The sequence below is a fragment of the Mobula hypostoma genome, chromosome 7, assembly GCF_963921235.1.
Source record: "Mobula hypostoma chromosome 7, sMobHyp1.1, whole genome shotgun sequence".
NCBI classification, from domain to species: domain Eukaryota; kingdom Metazoa; phylum Chordata; class Chondrichthyes; order Myliobatiformes; family Myliobatidae; genus Mobula; species Mobula hypostoma.
In genome coordinates this window covers 60306789-60318888 of record NC_086103.1, presented here as the reverse complement: position 1 = coordinate 60318888, position 12100 = coordinate 60306789, and the positions used below count along the sequence as shown (strand labels likewise).

General features: G+C 41.7%; 1 protein-coding gene across 1 annotated transcript in view; it reads right to left on the bottom strand.

The window, feature by feature from the left end:
* The window catches only part of neurl1b (neuralized E3 ubiquitin protein ligase 1B), a 437909-nt gene extending 430776 nt beyond the window's left edge, over window positions 1–7133 (bottom strand). The window contains exon 1 of the mRNA XM_063053508.1: window positions 6955–7133. Within this exon, the coding sequence (XP_062909578.1) occupies window positions 6955–7069 (115 nt within the window). The 5' untranslated portion in view covers window positions 7070–7133. The remainder of the gene's footprint in view (window positions 1–6954) is intronic.
* Window positions 7134–12100: the final 4967 nt, after the last annotated feature.

Here is a 12100-nt window from a genome sequence, read left to right as displayed (position 1 = left end):
TTACATAAGAATAACATTACACTAGATTGTTTGCTGAGAATTCGGCATTGTCAATTAAATATGTATTGAGTTAAAAGGATCTATTTTCCATGAAGTTTACAAAGAGAGGCAATCTTCAAGAGCTTGAGTCGATGTTTCTCTCAAAGAGCTTCGAACGAGTCAAAATCAGGTGTCGGCCATTTAAGACTGTGATGAAGAAAAGTTTTGCCACTCAAAGGATAGTAAACCTTGATATTCTGTACATCTGAGGAGACTGCATGCTCAGTTGAATATATTCAGTGGGTTTGAGGAGACAAAGAGAATCATAGGATACACTGCAGAAATACAGAATAAAAGATCAAACATGATTTTATTGAATGACATTGCAAGCTCAAGTTGTGGTCCACTCCTGTTCCTATTCCTTATTTTTGTTTATCCCATGAGATGTGAATGCTATTTACAGGGCAGAATCATTGCTTACACTCTGAAATATATCACCTTTTTGTATTTAGGGTTTTCCAAGGGAAACAGATTAATATCTGTTGTTATAGAAGAGCAACATGTTTGAAATTTTCATCCATGCCTCTAGAGTTTGCTATTCAATACAGTCCTGGCCAGCATCCCTTCTTCTGTCCTTCATAAATGTTAGGTCATCCAAAACTTTACTACCCACATCCATCATCCTTTTTTTTTTGCTGGGCTGCACAGGTGCCTGGTTAAGCAATGGTTTAATTTATAAAAATTCATTCTCTTTTTCAAATCCTCCATTTTCTCATTTCTCCCGATCGATGTAATACTCTCCTGCTACATAACTGCAAGTATATACACTTCTCCAAAAAGGCCTCTTGAGTATCCACAAATGTAATTTTCCTACCACTTGCTGCCTCAACACAAAAGCTCTGGAATTCCCTTCAAGTATTGTATGGCCAGATTCAGTTCCAGGAGGTAGAAACGGGAGGTGAGGAGTGCGGGAACTATGAATTTGGTGGCGGTGGATGGGAGATTAGTGCTGTGGGAGTTGAGAGCAGACCATTTGGAAGGGGTGAGGTTGGAACAGGAGAGAGGAGTGTTGAAGTCTAGATGGTTGATGTCCTGTCAGCAGCTGGCAATGAAAAGCTCTAGAGTAGGCAGAAGACTAGGACAGGGTGTCCAGGAAGAAGAGGAGAGTTGAAGATGGAAGAAGGGGTCATCGGTGCAGGGTGCAGAGTCCTTGCCAAAGAAGTATGCTCAGAGACGGAAACAGCAGATGAAGAGCTCGGCACTTGGCGGGCGCAGAACTCGCTGAGGTGTGGGCAGAAGGGGGCAAAGGTGAGGCCCTTACCGAGGACAGAACGTTATGCCTCAGAGAGGAGAAGGTCGGAGGGAATGGTGAAAACCCTACATGGATGAGAGCTGGGATTAGAGGGGGGAAGAGGTTTGGTAGTGTCTGAGAGGAAGGGGGGTTGGGGGTGTTCAGAGATGGTGGGGTGAGGAAGATGGGGTCTCAGAGGACCCAAGTAGAACCTGAGAGAGTCAGGCTTGCGGAGTGGCAGTGGGGGGATGGGAGGCAGGGGTTCCAGCAGCAGTGCGTGAAGACCCCTCCATATAACTTATACCTCTCACCGCCTCGGTAAAGAAGCCAACACAATCAAAGACCCCCTCCCATCCTGAACATTCTCCCTGCTCCCCACTCCCATTGAGCAGAAGATACAAAAGCTTCAAAGACAGTTTCTATTCCACTGTTGTAAGATTTTAAATGGTCCTCTTGCTCAATAAGATGGACTCTTGACCTTAAAATCAACCTTATAATGGCTTTGAACTATATTGTCTGCTAGCACTGCACTTTCGCTGTAGCTGTAACACTTTATTCTGCTGCCTGTTATTGCTTTTCCCTTGTACTATCTCAATATACTGATGTAATGATTTATATGAATGGCATGCAAAACAAAGCTTTTCATTGTACCTTAGTTCATGTGACAATAATAAACCAATTTACCAAAATCTCACCACTTCATCCCTCTTTTCCCTCATTTTAACATTGCAAAACTAACCTCTTTGACTAAGCTTTTGTTCATCTAATATCTCATCAAATCATTTGCTGCCAATTTGTTGTTAGAAAATTTTTTTGTGAAGTGTCTTGAGACATGTTTCCTCTATTAACAGTGCAATATAAATGAAAATTGTTATCACAGGAGATTATTTCAGGAGTTATTAGAAGAGTGATTTTATTTTAAAAAATCAACGTTTTCAGATGGAATTAATATTCTACCGAGATCAAACCACTTTAAAGTGTTTAAGTTGTTCTACATGACTTTTTGCTGCTTTTCTAAATGCAATAAAATTTTGTACCAATACAGGGGATTCCAGTTAATTGGGACACATTGGGACCAGCAAATTTTGGCCCAATTAAGCGGCTGCCCCAATTAGCTGAAGTTTTATGGAAATAGTTAAAAGGTATGAAAAAGACAAACTACCTTTTAACTGAGTGATAGGTTATGTATTTAATGAAATACAGAATACATTAGAACACTAAAAATACTACTACAGTACTATAACACTATGTATTAGCTCCTGATAGTTATCAGCGGAGGAATTTATCCAGTGTACAGTGGTACATTCTTTTGATTGACTGCAAAGGTATAAATTCAGTAGACACCTAGTGTAGATATTGGACAACCTTCAAACGATCCTATCGGTAATGGCATCCTACAAATCTTCATTTACATTCTAACATACAAGATGATTGCTGAAATCTTAAAATTCTTTGCAGATCCCGACTTGTTAATATAGTAAAATTGTTTCATTTTCACTCCCAGCTGTTTCTGGCATCTCCAAGCCTGAATGATTGAAACTGCAGTGAGCAAAACAGTTTTAAATTGTCTAGCTCCTTATTTCTCACCAACTATCAGTGACAAAACTCATTGCTTTTTCAAGACAAGCACATACAACTGACACTGTTTAAAAGCATTTTGCTCCAAGTATGGACTAATGGCTTACAGCCATACAAGTACAAGCATCTTATACTAGTTAGAAACTGTTTGGCAATAGTCTCTTGCACTAATTAAGTGGCATAGTGTCCAAAGTATACTTGGCTATTTTTAATATTACCTTCTGTTCTTTAAGAGTTGTCCCAAATAAGCAGCTAACCTAATTAACCGATTGCCCAATTAACCAGAATCCACTGTATGTCTTTCTGCAGATGGGTCCAAACTGTAACATGCTGTATATACTTGGGATTCTGAATTCTCATCCATCTGTTCCGCAGTTCAATGCACTGGGCAAAAATATCCTGGTCACGAGCTTTCTTAATAGCATACTAATGAAGAATGACAGAATATTTGGACTTTAACAAGACTCTATCAATATGGAAAGAGGCTGAGGTCATGGACCCCTCCAATACAGTATATTATTTTAAAGCAGCCAAGGAAAATCTTTTCTCTTAATCCTCTATATAATGAAAAGAAATCATTGCTAAAGTTGTAACAACTCAATATTGTTAGGTCATAGCTCAGTAAGCAATTCCCATTCACAACACCAGCTGTGAGTAAAATATTGTCCTGTTCTCGACAACTGGGAAGAACTTGGTATATTCAATCACAACATGTTTATATATTACTGTACCTTTAATTCAATATAATGTCCCAGGATCCTTGGCTGGAATGTAAACTAAAGTTAAAACCAGATAAGGCAATATTAATACTTGACCAAGAGCTTGATCAAAAAGGAACATTTTGAGGAATGAAAAGTGAGAGGAATAAAGAGGCTTGAATTACAGGATGGTATTCTGGTATTTTAGGAGGTACAGTATGCAGCTGAAGCCACGGCTGCCAATAGTGGAGTAATTAAAACTGGTTATTGATAAAACCAAAACTTCAGGAAAAGAGATCTCAAAGAATATTACAGCTGCATAAGTTATAGATGTGAACTGAGAAGAGGCTACAGATAGATTCCAAAATTTTCAAATCAAATACTTTGGGAGAAGAATATTTTCTAAATGGAGAGAAAATACAAAAAACTGAGATACAAACGGACTTTTGGAGTCCTTGTGCAGGATTCCCTAAAGGTTAATTTGTAGATTGAGTTGGTGGTGAGAAAGGAAATTGCGATGTTAGCATTAATCTCAAGAGAACTACAATGTAAAATCAAGGGTGTAATGCGGAGCCTTTATAAAGCACTGATGAGGCCTCACTTGGTGCATTGTGAGCAGTTTGGGGCTCCTTATCTTAAAAAATGGTGTATAGAGACTGGAGAAGATTCAAAGGAATAGAGGTTCACAAAAAATGATTCCAAGATTGAATGACTTGTCATATGAAGAGCTTTTGATGGCTCTTGACCTGTATTCACTGGAATTCAGAAGATATATTCATAATAACTGCTCCCTGAATTTCATTTTGGATTTCACGTTTTGCCTCATCATAGCCATAGTCCAAACATGGTCAAGAGATCTGAAATCCAGAAATGAAATCAGTCTTATTGCCTTCAGCATAAAGACAGCTTTTCTCCACGGAAAGCTATCTTGGCATTAAGGAACCATAGTAAAAAAAGAAGTGAATGGCCAAGGAGAAAACTCCTCTTTGGTTGAAGTCATGGCATCCAAAGGTGGTAGTTGAGGATCAGTCATCTTAGCCTCAAACTTTGATACAAGGGTTCCCCAAACAGAACCCTGTCCCAATTACTTTCAATGGCTTCATCAATAAGTTTTTTTCCATCGTAGGGAGAGTGGTGAGAACATTTATTGATCATTGCACTATGTTCAATTCTTTAATAACTTTTTCTTTAATAGAATCGTTCATGCCTGCATACAGCAAAACCAATTCAAGCTGAGGAAAATAAGAACCAAGTAACAATCATGCAAAAAAAAACCCATCTTAAACAAAGGAAGAGTCTAACTTGTCATTCAATGCCATTACTATCCCAAATATCCCACTGTCAACATCCTGACCATCTTTATTGACCAGAAACTCAAATGGACTAACCAGGTGTACAATGTAGCCATGGGAGCCAGTATCCTCCAGTGACTGATCAACTTCACAACTTCCCTAAGCCTTTCTGTCATCTATATGGCACAAGTCAACAGTATAATAAAATATTTTGACCTGCCTGGATGACTGCAGATCAGAAAGAGTTGGTGCAATTTCTCAGCAGTCCAGCTCCAATGGCACTTCTTAAAAATCAGTGATCTCTAGGAGTGCTAGAAAACCATAGCAGTTCTGTCTCAAGGTCGCACACTATCCTGAATTGAAGTACATTGCTGTTCCTTCAGCCTCCAATGATTCAAATCTATAACTCTCTGTCCAACAGCACTCCATTACTTGTACAGTTGTGGATTAAGACAATGGCTGACCAATAGGCTTCACAGCAAATTGGAAACAGTCAATAAATATTGGTTTTGCAAGTGATGCACACATCTCAAAACTTGAGAAAAAGAATCTAGCAGTTACAGAGGCATAGATGTGGGTTTAACCAAAGAAAGAACAAGATAGAGCTATGAATAGGCAATATTAGGAGAAGAAGACAGTGCTAGTGATCGAGAGGGTTAGAAAATAGGGATCAAAAAAGGATGCATAATTCAGACTGATATAAGCTGAGGCGTGGTACCAAGAAAGGATGGAGAGAGCCTGAGGTCAAGGAAGGAGACGTCTCCAGTTTCCATTATTTAATCTGAGATTATTTCTGAACATTCTGGGTGGCACAGAAATAGCTTGACAAATAAGATGCAGTGGAGAAATGGTCATGCTGAATATTGTTAAAATATACATATGTAAATATATTGTTAAAATATACATGACTTGTTTTCATATGTAGTTCATGAATGCAGTATGCAGTTGAGAAACAGGAGGGGACCAAGTTTAGACCATTTAGCAGCTCAACAGATAACAGTTCCAATGCAGAAACAGAAGTCTCTCATGAGTAAATTAAATATAAGCATGTGAGCAAAGTTTCCCGTAATCAGAGAGGAGATGCTTTTGGATGTATGTCCAACCATCTCAAAAACTTATACTGTAAGTCAAAACAAAATGTGGAAAAAAAACTACTTTGTATCCATAATGTGTAAACACTGCTATTTAAGGTAAATAAATCGCTTCCAGCCAAATAGAAGGCTGACATTACCATACTATTTAACACAGAGTGAAACATAGCTTTTAGAACAAGAGTCAGTGAAATCAGTGCAAACCAAAAGCCCAGTCGATGAATATGCATTTTCAGGGAGAGAGGATGATCTTCCACTGAAGAAAGGAGTGTTTCCCTCTCACACATTTCATTTCATTTCATTACATATATTTACCGTATCTTGTAATATTAAGAAAGTGCAACACCTCAAAACTGAACCCAGTTTGTACTTTAATTGAATTGTTGCTTTAAAATCACAGATTGTTGGGCTTGATTCTGCTTTTTTTATTGAGTTGATCACTGGGCAGCTCTTGAGGAATAAAATGTCAATAATCCAGGCAAGAAACAAGAAAAAAAAACATTGCAGTGGCATTTTATAATTGAAAACATTATTTGATTATTTATGTAGATATTCTTAAGGGCTAAAGAGGAAACTGTACTGGTGGAATTGTTTCCAACGTGCCCCACCTACACTTCCTATTCCTACCGCTCCGCAACGCAGCTGCCTTTTGGACCTGGAATGAAGTGAACGTTATCAGCTATTATGAACTCAGACATGATTTATTTACAATAACGGCAAGTAAACCCGCGCTTCTTGACAGCGCAACTGCCACTTCTCAAATATCGGACTTATTTTTCTCTCATTCGACAGCTTGTCGATGAAAATGCCAGTGATGTCAGTGACGCTGCATTTTTACACACCTTTTAACCGCGTAACCAACAAGGGATCTGCTGGCATCACTTAGCAACTGAGGATCACAAACTATAAATATCACAGGCAAGGGGTACATCGGTACATTATAGCAGTCCAATACTGTACAGGGAAGGAAGGAAAGGAAGAATAAAGAAAGAAACAGACGTGTGACAGTGCAAGCAGCAACTCACAGTTGGGGTTATGTTCCTGATGCCAGTGCAGCCCCGGAGTCGCTCTGCTGTTGCTCGTCAGGTTAACGTTGCTCCAGTTCGAGCGAGTCATAAAGCTAGAGCTGCTATTCCCCATGATTGGCGTCTCCTGTCTGTCGCGGCTGAGATGCTGCACACAGAAACACACACACACACTACTGTTCCTGTTCTTTCACAGCAGTTTAGACTTTTGCCGCCACTTGCGACCAATCACTGTCCATGACAAGGGCGCGGACAAACCGCACGCTGGGAATGCTACCTCTTGGCACGATCTGCTCAACCCACTTGTCAGGCAACAGTCAAGGCCAGAGCTCCGGCACGGCGCAGCACAGATAGGGCGCTTTGAAATTTAACTGCAGATTGCAGAGGGAGACGGCGGGAAATCTGGATTACACCTTGGAGGCGGGTTTTCACCCCTTCCCGACCAAGGAATCTTCTTCGGCATGGCTTTTACACTATGTCCGTCAATCCATATATATGGATAGGGAATTTTGCACAGGCATTTACCTTATTCGAGACTTAACTATTCGCGTTCTGCGTATGTCAATCAGATAAAGAATTGAAATAGTTTTAAAAGGTTGTTGAGTGTGTAAAATCTGCAACAGGCTACAAATGAGATATAGTCCAATAATTTGTATGAAGTGATTTTAAACATGCTCACATTTATATTGAATTTCCAAAGATCCATCTGAAATATATTAGCAGATTCTATTTAAACTGCAGTTTAACTAAAGCATGTTCGACTTGTTCGACATGTTAAGAAGCTTTAATTTGAAAGTAAACAACGCGAATTTGGATAACTGGTTCAAATGCGTTAAACAGCGAAGAAAGAACGCTTTCAGTTGCAATCAGCTGATCTGTGAGTCGACAAAAGCGGCTAGGAAATCAATGGAAGCATCATGAATGCTTGAAACCGGGGGTTATAGAATGTTAGAAAATCACGTCAATAAATGAAGAAAGGTAAGCAATACAGTCATTCACTTATTATTTAGAAAGAAAAGCCATTCACCCCCTTCGGCCTGTTTGCTCCTCCATGGTTTCATAAATTTATATCTCCAATAAACAATGACCACTTTTTCTCATCATCCTTTGAAAACAAATCACATTTTTTAAAAAAATAATCTATATCAGTTGCTCTTGCGGGAGGTTCGTTTTAATATTCAAGCCATGTGGACATTGGTGACATTTTTGTACATAGGATGGGCAACAGGGACATCCTCTTCCCTCTTGGTTCAATAATTGATAAATTTAAAATGGTGTGCTCTACCTAAAGGCCGAATGGCACCATGCCTGGAATATTGTAAATAGATTTTGTTTCCCTACCTAAGGAAGAGCGAGAGCAGCAATGATTAACCAAGTTAAATCCTGGATTGCTAAGATTGTCCCATGAGGAAGATTAAGCAGACTGGACCTTTAATTTTCTGAATTTAGAACAATTTGGGATGATTTCATTGCAGCATACAAAATTCTTACAGACCTTGATATCGTAACTGTGTGACTGGCTGGAGTGTCTAAACATGGGATCACAGTCTTGGATGAAGGGGTTAGCCTCTCAAGACAGAGATGAGAAGAAATTTCTTCACCCAAAAGTGATGAATATTCAGAATTCCCTAACCAAACAAGCTGTGGAGGTACCGTTATTGGGTATATTCTGAAAAAAAAGAGCAATAGGTCTTTCAGATATTAAGGGAAGCAAAGGATTTGGAGATTAGTATCTGGAAAATGACTCTGAATGTCACAATGGCGGGGCATTGGGAGCAAGGGTGAACCCAAATGCAAGACATATCTTGTGAGGTTGCTTAGATTTAGTTTATTGTTCGATACCAGGAGAGCAAGGCAGGAGCAGGAGTAGCGAACTGGACAAGGACTCAGGACTACGACTAGGCTGAGACTAGGGGTCTGGGCTTGGACTCGGAATTGTATCCCAGAACTAGAGGAGACAGGAAGAGGCTAGGGTATGGACTCCGAGCCAGAGACTGGGCAAGGACCCAGTATCTGGGTCTTGCCTCTGGCTCAGACCCCAGAACCAGGCAAGGACATGACATGGGCTAGGGAGAGGAGGAACATGGGAACACAGAGCCTCAGTCTCGAGAGAGCAGGTACATGTAACCATGGACACATATACAGAACACAAAGCCGGGACCCCTCCTTGGGACAGGACATAGGGCCGGGACTCCCACACAGAACAGAGAGCCGGGACCCCTCCTTGGGTACAGGACATAGGGCCGGGACTCATGACTCCCCGCGGGGCAACGGCAAGTCGGCCTGACTTACCCCACGGAGACGAGGACAAGACAAGACAAGACAAGACATAACCCCCGCAGAGCAACGGCAAGTCGGCCTGACTTACCCCACGGAGGCGAGGACAAGACAAGACAAGACATGACCCCCCCCCGCGGAGCAACGGCAAGTCGGCCTGACTTACCCCACGGAGGCGAGGACAAGACAAGACAAGACATGACCCCCCCGCGGAGCAACGGCAAGTCGGCCTGACTTACCCCACAGAGGCGAGGACAAGACAAGACAAACACCAAAGAACAACACCGTTCCTATCTAGCTCCAGCGATAGAACTAGACTGAGGTGCAGGTGAGGGCTACAGACGAGGACTAGAGGCGAGAGGGGCAGAGAAGGGATTCACACGGCGGGGGGGGGTAGGACAGGAATCACAGACCGCCAGGGCCAGGACTTGACTAGGTACTCAGATGTGCCAGGGCCAGGACTTGATTTGGTACTCGGATGCCGCTGGAGCCAGGACTTGACTTGGTACTCGGATGCCGCCGGGGCCAGGACTTGACTTGGTACTCAGATGCCGCCAGGGCCAGGACTTGACTTGGTACTCGGATGCCACCAGGGCCAGGACTTGGACTTGGACGTGGTACTCGGATGCCGCCGGGGCCAGGACTTGACTTGGTACTCAGATGCCGCCAGGGCCAGGATTTGGACTTGGACGTGGTACGCGGATGCCGCCGGGGAAAGGACTTGACTTGGTACTCGGATGCCGCCAGGGCCAGGACTTGACTTGGTACTCAGATGCCGCCAGGGCCAGGACTTGGACTTGGACGTGGTACTTGGATGCCTCCGAAGCCAGGACTTGGACGTGGTACTTGGATGCCGCCGGAGCCAGGATATGGTACTTGGAACCTCCGGGTAGTGGCGAGCTCTAGACTCGGCCCAGGAACAGTAGACAGCGGCTCCTGATTCTCTCCGGTGGGTTAACTGACGGACTCACCTTGATGAGGAAACTTTGCAGGCTCGCTTCGGCGAGGTAACTGGACACGGTTGCTCCGGTGAGGAAGGGCAAATTACCGGCACTCACTTCGGCAGAGACTAGGCTTGCTCCGGCCAGATGACATTGGCACACCGTACCTTTGATGACTTTGCAGACGCTCCCGCGCCGAACGGCTGAAAGCCGGAGACTATAAGCTACCGGTTCAGCCGAGCGTTAATTGCCTCTAATCACCAAAGCCGAGGGACACGGGAAAACAGAAAATCAACGGTCCGGATCGTAACATAAACAAGGTAAATTTAAAGGGACCCCGGTCCGGACCATGACACTGAAGTACCAAATCTGCCATGGTCCCAAAGAATAGTTTTGGAAGTAAAAGGAACTGATAGCCTGCTTCGATTTCTATTTCTTGTGCATGTAAATATATGATGAGAAACTGATTAAAGAGTCCCTCCAAAAGTGATCCTTTTTTTTGTGGGGTTCCCCCCGCACCCACCACTTCTTCCTCAGATATCCTCCAACTTCTGTCTCTCAGAACCTTTCTCAAAGTGTAATGAAGGCAATATCTTGAAACATTCATAAGGCATATGTAGAAAGTTTATAGATAAAATATGGATAAACAAAGGGTTGAAAGGTTTCAATGGATAAAATGCTGCAGACTAAGAACAGGTACCAATAGTGTTGGCAACAGTCAAAGTAGAAATGTTAGCTAGCCCAGATAAAGTTCACTCAGTATTGCTGAGAACTCTGATAGTTGTGTTACCATCCTCATTTGAAATGCTAACATGATGATGCTCAAAAAATTCTGAGTGCCCAGCACAATAAAAGGCCAATCCGCTCAACATCAGTGGTGAGCTAAGGTTTCAAGACAATAATTTTGGACAGCACTTAATAGTAATATAAAAATATAGGTTACTATATGAAATCAAGCATGAACATGTAAAGGACAAGTTATGTCAGACTAACTTAATTTTTTTTAAAGAGTCATTGAGAACCTGAACCTTCAGGAGGTATTGATAGCAGACCGTGCAATGATCTCAGAAAATACCTGAAGCATTGAAATCATAGGATCAGTGATTCCAAAAATATAGAATTGATTTAGAAGCAGAAAATAAAGGAAATTGTGCAATATATTCTCCAAAGGTCAGTAATGGAACCACTGCATTTTGAATTGTATGTCATTGACCTGAATTTGAGCAAAATTCAATATTTGCAGATAAAATGAACACAAAAGTTTAATAGGAAATAGACAGTGTTCGACTATCTGTAAAACATTATGTTTCACTGGTGTCAGGTTGAGATACATGGTAAATTAAATTTAACACCAAAATATGCAATAGTTATTACTACTAGAAAGAATGAGAGGAAGCAAATGCTACAAATATAAAGGTGCTGCAACAGCAGACCATCCTGCAGATAAAGGTGCACATACCTTTGAACGGGACAAACAAGCAGAAAGGACTTAAAATGGTATATGAAATCCTTTTGTTATAGAGGGAATAAAAAGACAAAGTAGTGATGGTAGATTTTTTTTAGTAATACTGGCAGTGTTGTAGCCCAAATGCTGTACTATGACTAATTTGAGGCAATATATAAGATGTAGCTGTTTAACTTTGTAAAGGAACTCAGCAGGTCAGGAAGCATCTAAAGAGGGGAAAGAATAGTCGACTTTTACAGCTGAGATCCTTCACCAGGTCTGGAAAGGAAGGGGGAAGAAGCCAGATTAAGAAATGTTGGGGGAGGGGAATAAGTAAAAGCTGGAAAGTGATAGGTAAAACCAGATGAGGTGGGTGGGAAGGGGGATAAAGTGAAAAGTTGAGAAGTGACAGGTGGAAGAGGTAAAGGGCTGAAGAAGAAGGAATCTGATAGGAGAGGAGAGTGGACCTTGGGGGAAAGAGGAG